This window comes from Ovis canadensis, chromosome 1 (genome assembly GCF_042477335.2).
Source record: "Ovis canadensis isolate MfBH-ARS-UI-01 breed Bighorn chromosome 1, ARS-UI_OviCan_v2, whole genome shotgun sequence".
Classification (NCBI taxonomy): Eukaryota; Metazoa; Chordata; class Mammalia; order Artiodactyla; family Bovidae; genus Ovis; species Ovis canadensis.
The window spans coordinates 11,532,204-11,546,163 of record NC_091245.1 but is presented as its reverse complement, the minus strand read 5'-3'; the positions used below and the strand labels follow the sequence as shown (position 1 = coordinate 11,546,163).

General features: G+C 39.0%; 1 protein-coding gene across 7 annotated transcripts in view; it reads right to left on the bottom strand.

Annotated features, from left to right (window-relative positions):
• Positions 1-13,518, bottom strand: part of LOC138416602 (protein argonaute-3) — a 112,908-nt gene extending 99,390 nt beyond the window's left edge. For 2 of the 7 annotated variants that reach the window (XM_069546395.1, XM_069546278.1), the window contains exon 1: positions 13,010-13,362. Coding sequence is in view for 2 of the 7 variants with exons in the window: in XM_069546198.1 (XP_069402299.1) it covers positions 13,010-13,028 (19 nt within the window). In the remaining 5 variants the exon portion in view is untranslated. Of the gene's footprint in view, positions 1-13,009; positions 13,372-13,424 lie in introns of those variants that run through there. The other 5 variants (XM_069546198.1, XM_069546107.1, XM_069546305.1 and 2 more) reach the window with 5 other exon arrangements.
• Between the last annotated feature and the right edge of the window lie 442 nt (positions 13,519-13,960).

The following is a 13,960-nucleotide window of genomic DNA, read 5'->3' as shown; positions in this document are numbered from 1 at the left end:
GAGCCTGCAATTCTCATCAGTACATTACACTACAAACTAACATTTGCTGAAAGTCTATCACTCATCAAGTCATTTGTTTCCTGACTCATAAATGTGTTCAACAAATATTTACTGTATATTAAGTGCCAGGCATTATTCAGGTGAATAGTAATTTTAATAAATACAGTAAAGACCTGATCCTCATGAAGATTTTACAGGGGTGGGAGGATATATTATACTATATTTCTTTTTTGCCAGTTAGGTAATAATAACTGCTTTAAAAAATGTGTGTGTGTACTCAATTGTTCAGTTGTGTCTGACTCTTTACAGCCCCATGGACTGTAGCCCACCAGGCTCCTCTGCCCATGGAAGCTATACAAAATAAGATGGGTTAAAAGGATAGACAGTACGTGTGTGGTAGGGGGTAGCTAGCCATATTAGGTTTGTCAAAAAAGTCCTCTTTGAAAAGGCGACAAGTAGGCAGAAAACCAGACAGTCAATACCAAAATCAAACTGATTATATTCTTTGCAGCCTCAGATGGAGAAGCTCTATACAATCAGCAAAAACAAGGCCAGGAGCTGACTGTGGCTCAGATCATAAACTTATTGCCAAATTCAGACTTAAATTGAAGAAAGTAGGGAAAACCACTAGACCATCCAGGTATGACCTAAATCAAATCCCTTATGATTATACAGTGGAAGTGACAAACAGATTCAAGGGATTAGATCTGACAGACAAAATGCCTGAAGAACTATGGATGGAGGTTTGTAACACTGGATAGGCGGTGATCTAAACAATCCCCAAGAAAAAGAAATGCAAAATGGCTGTCTGAGGAGGCCTTACAAATAGCTGAGAAATGAAGAGAAGAGAAAAGCAAAGAAGAAAAGGAAACATAAATCCATCTGAATGCAGAGTTCCAAAGAATAGCAAGGAGAGATAAGTAAGCCTTCCTCAGTGATCAATGCAAAGAAACAGAGGAAAACAATAGAATAGAAAAGACTAGAATGGCACCCCACTCCAGTACTCTTGCCTGGAAAATCCCACGGATGGAGGAGCCTGGTAGGCTGTAGTCCATGGGGTCGCGAAGAGTCAGACACAACTGAGCGACTTCACTTTCACTTTTCACTTTCATGCATTGGAGAAGGAAATGGCAACCCATTCCAACATTCTTGCCTAGAGAATCCCAGGGATGGGGGAGCCTGTTGGGCTGCCGTCTATGGGGTCGCACAGTCAGACACGACTGAAGTGACTTAGCAGCACCAGCAGCAGAGATCTCTTCAAGAAAATTAGAGATACCAAGGGAACATTTAATGCAAAGATGGGCACAATAAAGGACAGAAACAATATGGACCTAACGGAAGCAAAAGATATTAAGAAGAGGTGGCAAGAATACACAGAAGAACTGACCCAGATAAGCAGGATGGTGTGATCACTCACCTAGAGCCAGACATCCTGGAATGTGAAGTCAAGTGGGCTTTAGGAAGCATCACTACGAACAAAGCTAGTGGAGGTGATGGAATTCCAGTTGAGCTATTTCAAATCCTACAAGATGATGCTGTGAAAGTGCTGCACTCAATATGCGTGCAAATTTGGAAAACTCAGCAGTGGCCACAGGACTGGAAAAGGTCAGTTTTCATTCCAATCCCAAAGAAAGGCAATGCCAAAGAATGCTTAAACTACCACACAACTGCACTTATCTCACACTCTAGCAAAGTAATGCTCAAAATTCTCCATGCGAGGCTTCAACAGTACATGAACCGTGAACTTCCAGATGTTCAAGCCAGATTTACAAAAGGCAGAGGAATCAGAGATCAAACTGCTAACATCCACTGGATCATTAAAAAAAGCAAGAGAATTCCAGAAAACATCTATTTCTGTTTCATTGACTACACTAAAGGCTTTGACTGTGTGGATCACAACAAACTATGGAAAATTCTGAAAGAGATGGGAATACCAGACCACCTGACCTGCCTCCTGAGAAACCTGTATGCAGGTCAAGAAGCAACAGTTAGAACTGGACCTGGAACAACGGACTGGTTCAAAATTGGGAAAGGAGTATGTCAAGGCTATATACTGCCACCCTGCTTATTTAACTTATATGCAGAGTACATTATGCCAAATGCTGAAGTGGATGAAGCACAAGCCAGAATCAAGATTGCTGGGAGAAATACCAATTACCTCAGATATGCAGATGACACCACTCTTATGGCAGAAAGCAAAAACGAACTAAAGAGCCTCTTGATGAAAATGAAAGAGGAGAGTGAAAAAGCTGGCTTAAAACTCAACATTCAAAAAACTAAGATCATGGCATCTGGTCCCATCACTTCATGGCAAATAGATGGGAAAACAATGGAAACAGTGACAGACTTTATTTTCTTGGGCTCCAAAATCACTGCAGATGGTAACTGCAGCCATGAAATTTAAAAATGCTTGCTCCTTGGAAGAAAAGCTATGACAAACTGAGACAGCGTATTAAAAAGCAGAGATATTACTTTACCAACAAAGGTCTATCTAGTCAAAGCTATGGTTTTTCCAGTAGTCATGTATGGATGTGAGAGTTGAACTATAAAGAAGCTCAGTGCTGAAGAATTGATGCTTTAGAACTGTAATGTTGGAAAAGACTCTTGAGATTCCCTTAGACTGCAAGATCAAACCAGTCAATCCTCAAGTAAATCAGTTCTGAATATTCATTGGAAGGACTAATGCTGAAACTAAAGCTCCAATACTTTGGCCACCTGATGCGAAGAACTGACTCACTGGAAAAGACCCTGATGCTGGGAAAGATGGAAGGCAGGAGAAGGGGGTGACAGAGAATGAGATGGTTGGAAGACATCACTGACTCGATGGACATGAGTTTGAGCAAGCTCTGGAAGTTCGTGATGGATAGGGAGGCTTGGGGTTCCGCAGTCAATGGGATTGCAAAGAGTCAGACATGACTGTGTGACTGAACTGAACCGAGGCAGAAAACAGAAGTGAGAGAAAAAGTCATGTATTATAGATAGCTGAAAGAGTAGTCCAGGCAAAGGAAAAATCAAGTATAAAGCACAAAGCTTGCCTGGTATTCAATGAACAGCAAATAGACCATTCTGCCTGGAGCAAAATGAACAAGAGAGAATAGTAGGAGATGAGGTCAGAAAGATAATGGGAGATCAGATCACCCGGGATTTGCAAGCCATGATGAGGTCTTTGGATCTGATTATGATATATGAGAAATCAACAATGGGTTCCGAATCTAGAAGCATTATGATCTGACTTAAACTTTTCTAAACAATCACTCTCACTGCTGTCTGAAAAATTATGTGTATAAGCACAAGCAAAGAGACCAGTTAGTAGGCCAGTCAACTTTCCAGGCAAAAGATAATGTTGGCTAGGGCAGCAGTGGTAGCAGCTATGGGAATGATGTCAATGTGGAAAATATTTAGACAAGAGACCTAGTGGGAACTGCTAATGGATTAGGTGTGGGGTATGAAAGAAAAGAGCTCTAAAAGCTTTTTGGTCTAAGCAACTAAAAGAATTTGAAATGTCACATATTGATAGGAAAGACTCTGGAATAATACAAAGTTTTGAGAAGAAATCAAGAGGATTTTTAGGACACTTTAAGAGGTATAGGCTAGAGATGTAAATATGACAGTCCTTGGCATATTAGTGGCTTTTGAAACCACTGAACCAGAGGCAATCACCCAAACTGTGGCAGGATACAGAAGAATATTAATAAATCCTGAGAAACTCCCAATGTTTAGAGACTGGGGAGATGAAGATGAAACAGCAAAGGAAGAAGAAAAGTGATAGCCAATAAGGTTGGAGAAGGACCTAGAGAATGTGGTAGCCAGGAAGACAAGAGGAAAAGCAGTGTTTCAAGAAGGAAGCAATGTAATCAAACATGGTGAAGAGACAAAATTAAGATTTGGGAACTGACTAGTGGATATAACTGGCTTCCCTGGTGGCTTAGAAGGTAAAGAATCCACCTGCAATGCAGGAGACCTGGGTTCAATCCCTCAGTTGGGAAGATACCCTGGAGAAGTGAAGGGGAGACAGCTACCCACTTCAGTATTCTGGTCTAGAAAATTCCACAGACAGAGGAGCCTGGCAGGTTACAGTCCATGGAGTTTCAAAGAGTCAGACACGACTGAGTGACTTTCATTGGACTTACCAAATAATTTGTTGACTCTGATAAGAGCAATTTTAGCAAAGTGCTGGGAACAAAAACCTGACTACAGTTAAGCTCAAAAAGAATGCTCTGGGGGTACTTCCCCAGTGGTCCAGTGTTTAAGATTCCGTGTTCCACTGCATGGAGGTTCAATCCCTGGTCAAGGAACTAAGATCTCACATGCCACAAAGTGTGGGCAGAAAGAAAGAAGAAAAAAAAAAGATGCCCTGAATCTGATCAAGCTTTTAGGTCCTGGTTCAAAATTGAGAAAGGAGTATGTCAAGGCTGTATACTGTCACCCTGCTTATTTAACTTAAATGCAGCGTACATCATGCGAAATGTCGGGCTAGATGAATCACCAGCTGGAATCAAGACTGCCGGGGAGAACTATCAATAATCTCAGATATGCAGATGACACCACTCTATGACAGAAATCAAAGAGGAACTAAAAAGCCTCTTGATGAAGGTGGAAGAGGAGAGCAAAAAAACTGGCTTAAAAGTCAACATTCAAAAAACAAAGATCATGGCATTTGGTCCCATCACTTTATGGCAAATAATGGGGAAACAATGGAAACAGTAGCAGATTTTATTTTTGGAGGGCTCCAGAATCACTGTGGACAGTGACTGCGGCCACAAAACTGAACGATGCTTACCCTCCGCAAGAAAAGCTATGAAAAACCTAGACAGCATTTTAAAAAGCAGACATGTCACTTGCCAACAAAGGTCCGTATAGTCAAAGCTATGGCCTTTCCAGTAGTCATGTATGGATGTGAGAGGTGGACCATAAAGAAGGCTGAATGTCAAAGAACTGATGCTTTTGAACTGTAGTGTTGGAGCAGACTCTTGAGAGTCCCTTGGATAGCAAGGAGATCAAACCAGTCAATCCTAAAGGAAATCAACTCTGAATACTCATCCAAAGAACTGATGCTGAAGCTGAAGTTCCAATACTTTGGCCACCTGATGCGAAGAGCTGACTCATTCTTAAATACCCTGATGCTGGGAAAGATTGAGGGCAGGAGAAGAAGAGAGCAACAGAGGATGAGATGACTGGGTGGCATCACTGACTCAATGGACACGAGTTTGGGCAAACTCTGGGAGATACTGAAGGACAGGGGAGTCTGGCGTGCTGTCGCAAAGAGTTGGACTCGCTTAGTGACTGAACAACAACAAAAATTTACAGTAAACTTGAAGAAACATGTTAAATTATACCATGAAGACAGAACAAGCCAAATCCAGACTGTGAGTAAGTCTAAAAGAACAAACTATCTATAAACTGTAAAGGGGGAAAGGGTAGAAACCTTACAAATTAAGAGATACTTAAAACATGTATCAATCATTTACAATGTGGGGAATTTATTTGGATCCTGATTCAAAAATGAAATATATTTTAAAAAGGCAAACTGTTAAGAAAAAAAAGCACAACATCTGAGACAAGCTAAAATTTGAACACCGACTGGATATTTGATATAAATGATTACACTGTTATTATTCTGCCGTAATAACGGTACTGTGGCTTATTTAAAGAGTACATATCCATCATTTTTTAGGCTGCATCTCACAGCTTGTAGGATCTTAGTTCCCCAACCAGGTATTGAACCCACGCCCCCCACAGTGGAAGCCCAGAATCTTAATCACTGTGGAAGTTCCCTCTCTCTCTCTTTAAAAGTATATATATATTCATTTATTTTTGGCTGTGTTGGGTCTTCACTGCTCTGTCCTGGCTTTCTCCAGTTGGGCGAGCAGAAGCTGTTCTTAGTTGCAGTGCCCGGGTTTCTCATTTTGTTGGTTTCTCTTGTTGCAGGGCACGGGCTCTCGGCATGCAGGTTTCAGCAGTGGCAGGTCTTGGGCTCCAGAGCACGGGCTCAGTAGTTGCTCTGCAGCATGTAGAATCTTCCCATAACAGGATTTGAACCTGGGTCCCTTGCACTGGCAGGCAGATTCTTTACCACTGAGCCACCAGGGAAGTCCCCTATATCTCTTATACTTAGTAGATATTTATAAATGAAATATTATGCCCAGAATACACTTCAAAAAATACAGGAGAGAGGAGAGTAGAATGGACATGATTGGATACGGGTTGATGAATGTTGGGTTTGGGAGATGTGTATATGGGAGTTTATTACAGCTCTGCCTATACACCCTCAATCTTCTATAGTAATATGTCTTACAAATTAGGAAGTGAAGAATGTTATTTCCTTTGTATACTGAATCTCTTTACTATGCCATTATACAGATAAGGAAATTAAGGTTAAGGAAGATTAAATGTACTACCTAAAATCACAGTTAATTCCTTTTAACATTTTATTTTTTTAGAGTAGTTGTGGGTTCACAGTAAAACTGAGCAGAAGGCAGAGATGGCCTATATGCCTCCTACCCACACCTATGCACAGCCTCCCCAACTATCAATATCCCCACACCAGAGTGTTACATTTGTTAAAACAGATGAACCTGCAATGGCACATCATTATTATGTTAATTTGAGAACCAGGATTTGTCTCCAAAACCCATGCTTTCTACACTATATTACACTGTCAATTTTATTCTGTTATCATTATTTTGCTTGATACTTTTTATACACACTGGTAAAAATAAAAATTCCGTTTCATGAATAAGCAATGTAACAGAACTCTATTGACTATAAAATCATCAAATCAAAGTATTTTTAAAAAAAAGTTAATGTATATTAATGGAAGAAGTAATTCTGTCCATACAATAAATTAAACTTCCCCTGAAGCATATTTTAGTTATTTAACAAATACATATACTGTCCACTACAGTTGAAAATGTGATTACATAGAAATAAAGAGCACTATCAGGAATTTCTACCCCAAACTTTTCTTTTGGTAACTATATCAAGTATTGGCTAAATAACAACTAACCACATAAACCTCAAACTATACATTTTCAAAGCATATGTATGTGGTGTTCACTGACCTAAGAATTTAACATGTTCTACTTATGAATCCAAAGCTAAATTAAAGCCTACAGCAAATGTGACTGATGCAAAATAAGCAATGAACAACAACAAAAAAATAAAAATAAGCAATGAACAAATCAGAATCAACTAAAGCCTATTATCAAATTATGGATTTTCACTGGGAACTTTTACTTCCATATTCATGGGATACTTCATTTTACCAATTCTACTTCTAGGAGTTTATCCTAAAGCAATCAATGGACCACCATACAAAGACGTATATATTAGGATACTTACCAAAGTTTCAGTTAAAATTTTATTTAAAAAATAGAAAAAATCTAAACGCCATCAGTTAAGACTGACTAATAATATAAAATTAAATGCTAGAATTCCTTGGTGGTCCATTGGTTAAGACTCTGTGCTTTTACTGCCAAAGGTTCAATAACTGGTCCAGGAACTATGAACCCATAAGCCAAATGACATGGCAAAAAATAATAATAAAAATTTAAAAATTAAATGCTATACATTAGTAAAATTTATATTGCTACATAGATATAAGTAATGATAAGGAAAAAATAACCATGATACATAACTGAGTAGAAAAAGCAGGTTAAAAACAATTAATATGACGATGGATAGACATATAAGAAAATATACAAGAAAAAATTAACAATGGTTTTCTCTGGATTATAAGATCGTATTATTTTCATTTCTATTCTATATTTTCCTATACTGTTTGCTTTTAAAAAAACAATAAACATATATTTTTACAATCAGGAAAAATTTTCTATTTTTGTTTTGAAAAAATAAATATATTGTGTTGACTTCAAAACTTGACATAGTTAAATGTCTGTTTTCTAGTTAAATCCACAAGGCATGAGATTTTAGTAACTTCCTATCTACTAATTCTACCTATTTTTTCAATGAACCTGTACAAACACAGTGTACTCATATCAGATTACATTTATTATATTCACTGTAGCTAAATCAGCACTCTAGAACATTCAGACTATTCAGGGTTAAATTTCTCAGATGCCATATGGGGAACTATTTTTCAAAGACATTCCCCCACCATGCCCCTCCCCTCTTTCAGAAAACAAACAGTCCATGTACTATGGAAATGCCTTGAGATTTATTTTATAATTAAAGTTGGGGAACTTTTGAAAAACTTATTATCACCCAAGCAAAAATTTAGAAAAATCTGAGTAATTTTATATCAAATATACAGATAGATAACAAGTCCCAATTCAGAAGCTAGAAGTTTCTTCAAACAAAAGGACTTCACTGCTATTTTGCAATCTATTCTTCAACTTTTTTAAAGTTGACAGATACACTACTGAACTTTTGCTGTTAGATTTAGAAATCAGTTAAAACATCAAATATTGGTAATGACTCAAAAGGAGCATTATGTAAGCCTACAATTGAGAACATTTTCTTGCAAAAATGAAAAATATAAAATATCTCATGTCTATATTCTATAGATATATTCTGATTTCTCAAGAACTCAATAATTTAGAAATAATGTAGGAAAAACTGGCTGATATAAAACAAAGAATTCTTCCCTATGATTTCATTAAACTAACATTCTAGATTAATGTATATAATATTTTATTGCAACCAAATCACAAAGAGCCCATATTTAAGATATAAAAGAAAGCATCAGTTGTGTGACAAGATTTTGCTAAATCTCAACAGTCTTTTTTTTTTTTTTTTCAAAGCAATGGGTAGCCAACGAAAGTCATTAATATTAAAAACACAGATAATGGCAGAAAACTACAGAAACTCCAAACACAGAAAGGGTGTTCATGTATCCTAACAGCATAACCACTATGGTTGAAACACCACACAATATTCTTTCTCACATCTGTTTTGTTAATGAGCCAAGAATGAGGGTCTATTGAGTATCCCAGACAACTGAATGAGAAGCAGGAATGTCTGGTGAATGCTGTTCATCCCAACAAACCAAGACTAAACAGGTTTGGAAAGAATACTTTTCTTATATAAATAATCTTTTTAGTTTTACCTTCCTGAAAACAGATCACTCGTCTTTTCTTCCCAATCCATTAAAACAAAACTACACATAAATTAGTTAAGATCCTAGTTTTAAGTATTATAAGCGAAAACATGTTACTTTATTTTTCCAGATTCATATAATTATTTATTAACTTTCAACTATGTAACATGACAAGGCAGCAGCCCTCTTTTTTTTTCTTTTTAAAAAAATTTTACTGGGGTATACTTGCTTTACAAGACTACAACTTTGTTTTAGATTATGAAATATTTAATTCACCTTTCAGGGAGATTCTCAAATATTTTATTTAAGATTATGAAAACCAATGTGAAGAAAGATGGCTGTGATATAAAATAACATAGTATTCAATTAGAACCCAAGATTATGACAATTTGGCAAGAATTTTATCCTGAGGCAGGGTTTTTCCATATACAACAGAGAACTTTTCCAGAAATGTTCACTTTACAGGGCCTCTGGCCTCTCTGCATACTATCGGACCAGGCATACAGAAACAAACAAATGTAATGTTCCCACTGGAAAATAATAAATTAAGTCTGAATTATCAAATTATTACATACAATTCTCTGAACGAGCAAAAATAGCATTTAGAAACTATTTTATTTATTCCAACCACTTTCCGAAATTACTTAGCTAAAAAAAAATCCTTAACACATTTATTAACTTGGAATTTGGTTTAAAACTTTAAAGAGTGATTATACCAAGGTGATGAAATCAGGATAATTTTTTAAAGTCTTATCATTTGAAGATTGACATTTGAAGATTTCATGTTTCCCACCCCCCTTTACTTTTAAGTCTTTGTTTAGAAGAAAACAGTTGTTTCTTGTTTCCTTTTCAGTTTTCCCTCAGGGTGTTCCATCACTGTCAGAGGAATTAAATTGTAAAACAAAAATCAAAATAATGTACATTTTTATAAGCCCCAATACCAGTCAAGAGCAGCAAAACTAGGGAAAAAACATAACAATGGCCACTTCAGAGCAGCACTAGCTAAACTTTTCAGTGTTTCCTCTAGACAGAGCAGCATCTAATCTTCTTCAAGACAAAACTCTACAAGTGAGAAAATCCATATAACAATAAAAACATTTCCCAAGCAATTAAAGAAATACTAAACTGAGAACCTAATGGCATTACATACTTCAGTACTTTGAATCCACAACTTTTGTTCATCTTACTCAAACTTAGCTTCCATACATCCTTTGGAATTTGTTCTCAAATGACTTTTCTTGATTTTTATTGCATAAGAAACGCAGAGTCCTTAAAAAACTACATTCAAACAGGAAATCAAGAATATAACTAAGAAACACAGTCTATTCACTTTTGCAAGATTGTATAAGACAACTACCAAACAAACTACTTTGTACTACCATTCATTTAACAGAAAATGTTTTTCTTTCATTGGGAGGTAAATACAACTCTCTGCCTTCAACACTAGTCTGATTTTACCTAAAAATACAGACTAGAATAGTACAGTCCTAAAAAACAGCTACCCAGGAGAACTGTTATCTCAATAAACATTTCTACTTCTTTTATTCCCACTTCGTTTGGAATGAAAATATAACATACATAATCTTAGACCAGCTGTAATTAAAGCATAAAAGTGTTTCATCATAAGTTCCCCTAACTAAGGAGTCCTAGGCACAGATGCCAAACTATTGATTATCATTATTTAAAAACCAATTGTGCCTGGCAGCTTTTTGGTTACATCATAGAGTTCACACAGCACTAAGTCAGTACACTGTACAGGACACCCTTTAACAAAAATCACTTAAAATATTATACACCTAAAAGAAGAATAGACAAATATTAACTGTTAGTGAAGAATGATTCGCTAAGCAACACATATATAGAATTTGTATCTGAAGTCCTCTAATGTAAATAAATTTAAGTTTTCTATGTATCCACCTAACAACTAGAATTTAATACATTTTGCCATAAGCCGATTCCTGAGAATTACCACGAAAAAGAACAGAATTGGAGAGCCAAGATCCAACAGTGACTCAATAGACTATCAGAGAACATATGCATCTAAGATTTTCAAAAAATATACATCTGTCAAACTCTTGATTTTAAACTCAGTTGCACATTTTTCCCAACTATGCTTTTAATTTTATTTGCAGCGTAACAATTACATGAAAAAAGTCTCAGGAAGAATGAAAATGCTGTTTTTGATGATGACACTTAAGCCAAATTATACTTTATCTTATTAAATTACACTCAATCACGTACAAGCTGCACTGAAGAATAAACTTTGTGTTCGAAGATGTCCAACCATATGGTTGATAAATCTAACTATACCTCCACAGATGTGAAGACAGTTAAATGGGTATATATTTCAGCAATGGCCCATGCAAGAAGAGGTAAAACTTATCTATAGCTCAAGAATTCATAGGAGAATTTACTGAATCATACTTGGCAAGTTGGATCCATTGGCTAGGTCATTTGTCTTCAGAAGTATTTTCTAAAATGTTGTTCGTGTATTTGGGAGTAATTTCATATGAAAAATCCAAAGATGAAAAAGAAGAAAATCTTAATTTTTTTTTTTTTGGAAATTTAGGATAATTAGGAAAGTATTTAAATTCCATGCTTGTTTTCCGGGCTTAACCATGAACAATTATGTAAAAATTACGTATATCTCCCAAATCATCACATTCTCTAAATATTGTATTAGAAAACTGAAAAACAAAGAGAGGACAGTTTCAGAAATATACTAATCACTGATAAACCAGAGTAAAACTCTTCACAGTCTAGACAAACTTTCCCTTTTCAAGAAGACATGAAAAGGCAAAAAAAAAAAAAAAAAAGATGAAGCATGCAAAAGAAAAATGGTAGATACTGATTAGAGAAAATTTCATAAAACAGAAATTGTAATAAACCCTTCTCCCCAGCCCATCTCTACAACTTGTGTTTTTCACATCTACTTGACAATTATACTCCTTAATATAGTCAACAAAATCTTTATTATCATTATGTCACTGGTTTCTCATGTAAGTTTTTCTTATCTCATATTCAGTTGCCTCACCAATTGACAAAATGAGATGTGAAATTCGGGGACTTTTGGTATTATTAGTAAGAAGACACCAACCACTTAATATTTTCAAAATTACTTTATAAATCTGTGACTGGATGAAGCATACTTCCAAATGCAACGTACCAAATATGATCATTTGGAAAGCAAACTGTTATGTAACACCTACTTATGTCCTTCAACTAATTACAGACCACAAAGAGTGCTTTTTCTTTTTTAAATATAAGCATTGCTCATGTTGCAATTTTTTTCTCAAGACTATCATTTTTTCCCAAAGAGAGAAGCAGTTCTTAATCCTAAATTTCCAAGAATATGACAGCTGATTCTCTAGGGAATAAAGAATGAACAAATACATATATAGTCAGCAATTTTAAGATCTACCTCCTCACATAAGCAGTGATCCAAGCTGATATGACATTTCCAAGATCCTCAGGAACTGTATACCAAGCTGCCACGAACATCAGACGAGAACTCAGGGATGGGAGAAATGCCATCTTGCATTTGACGTTGCACTAACATCTATTTCAAACTCAATTCTCATCTGCTATCTTAATGTATCTTCACAACTACCTTAAGAGATAAATAAGGGAGAAGGCTGGCCACCCACTGTCTCTGCGGGACACACACCCCATTATAGCTTCAACTCGAATAACGAAAACGATGGCAACCCTGCTAGACTCCGAAGGAACCCCAAACTTCCATCGCTAGAGCAGCGCCCCCTCCCCGCAGTGTCGCCCACTCCGTGGCCCCGGGGAACTGCGGCGGGGCTGCGGGGAGGCGGAGGAAGGGCTGGGCGCGGGGCGGAGCGGGGACGGCGCAGACCTCGCGCACCTGGGCCTGGGCGCCGGGGGCGAGGATGCTCTGGGGCTACCTACCCCCACCGAACGGACCAGCAGCTCTGACTCACTCACCTGCGGAGCCGATTTCCATTCATGGAGCTGGGGGGAGTGCTTCGAGCGAGAAGGGCGCCCGCCACTGAGGGCAAGGAGGCGGCGCAGGGGGCGACGCGGCGCGACAGGAACCCTGACTCGGCCCCGAGGCGGGGTGGTGACGGCTGCTCCTCAGCCACCGCACTCCGAAAGCTCTGGTCAGGACGAGCGGCCGTCGGGAGGCAGCACGCGACTAGGAGAGAGGAAGAAGTGTGAGGCGAGAAGGGAAGAGCTCTGTGCGGAACTTGCGTCGCCCACGGCCGCTTACGCTCCCACTGCCCCTCCACGACTGCGGCGCCGCCGCCGACCTCCCCGGGGGCCACCCCCGGAAGCCCGCTGGCGTCAGTTCCGCCGCCCGGGCTCGCCAGACGTCCAGGCCTCGCCTCTCCGCCCTCACCGTTCGGGCGCGACGTCGGTGCGGGCGCGGCCGGCGCGGTGGACGCAGGGGAGGCGTCGCGCCGCGGGCGCCGAGCCTGGGCGGAGTCTGAGGCGAGCGCGACGGCGTGCGACCCGGGACAGGGAACGGGACCGGGCCGTGCCGGCCGGAGACAACCCCGAGGGGGTGGACCCCTCCCGCCACCCTGGTGTGGGGCCGTGCCGGCCCGAGGCGCAGGCGTGGAGGGCGGCCTCGCTAACCTGGACGAGAGCCTCCTTGGAGTTTGGCTGGTGTGAGGTGCAGGAGCTGTGAGGGCCCCAGACTGATCTTGTCTTGGGGAAAGGTCCCCCTTTCTTCTTGAGGCCCTCCCGCCACGCCCAGTTGGGACCACCCCACGTGCCTCCTCCCCTGCAGGCGGTCGAGTGACCATCACGGTTTATCACTCCAAATTTGTAGAGTTGTTTTGACAATTTCTGGGGAGAATATTTCTCGTACAATCTAACTTGGGGAAAGATGACTTGACAAAAACGTCAGATCGAATAATTTCCATGTTAAGA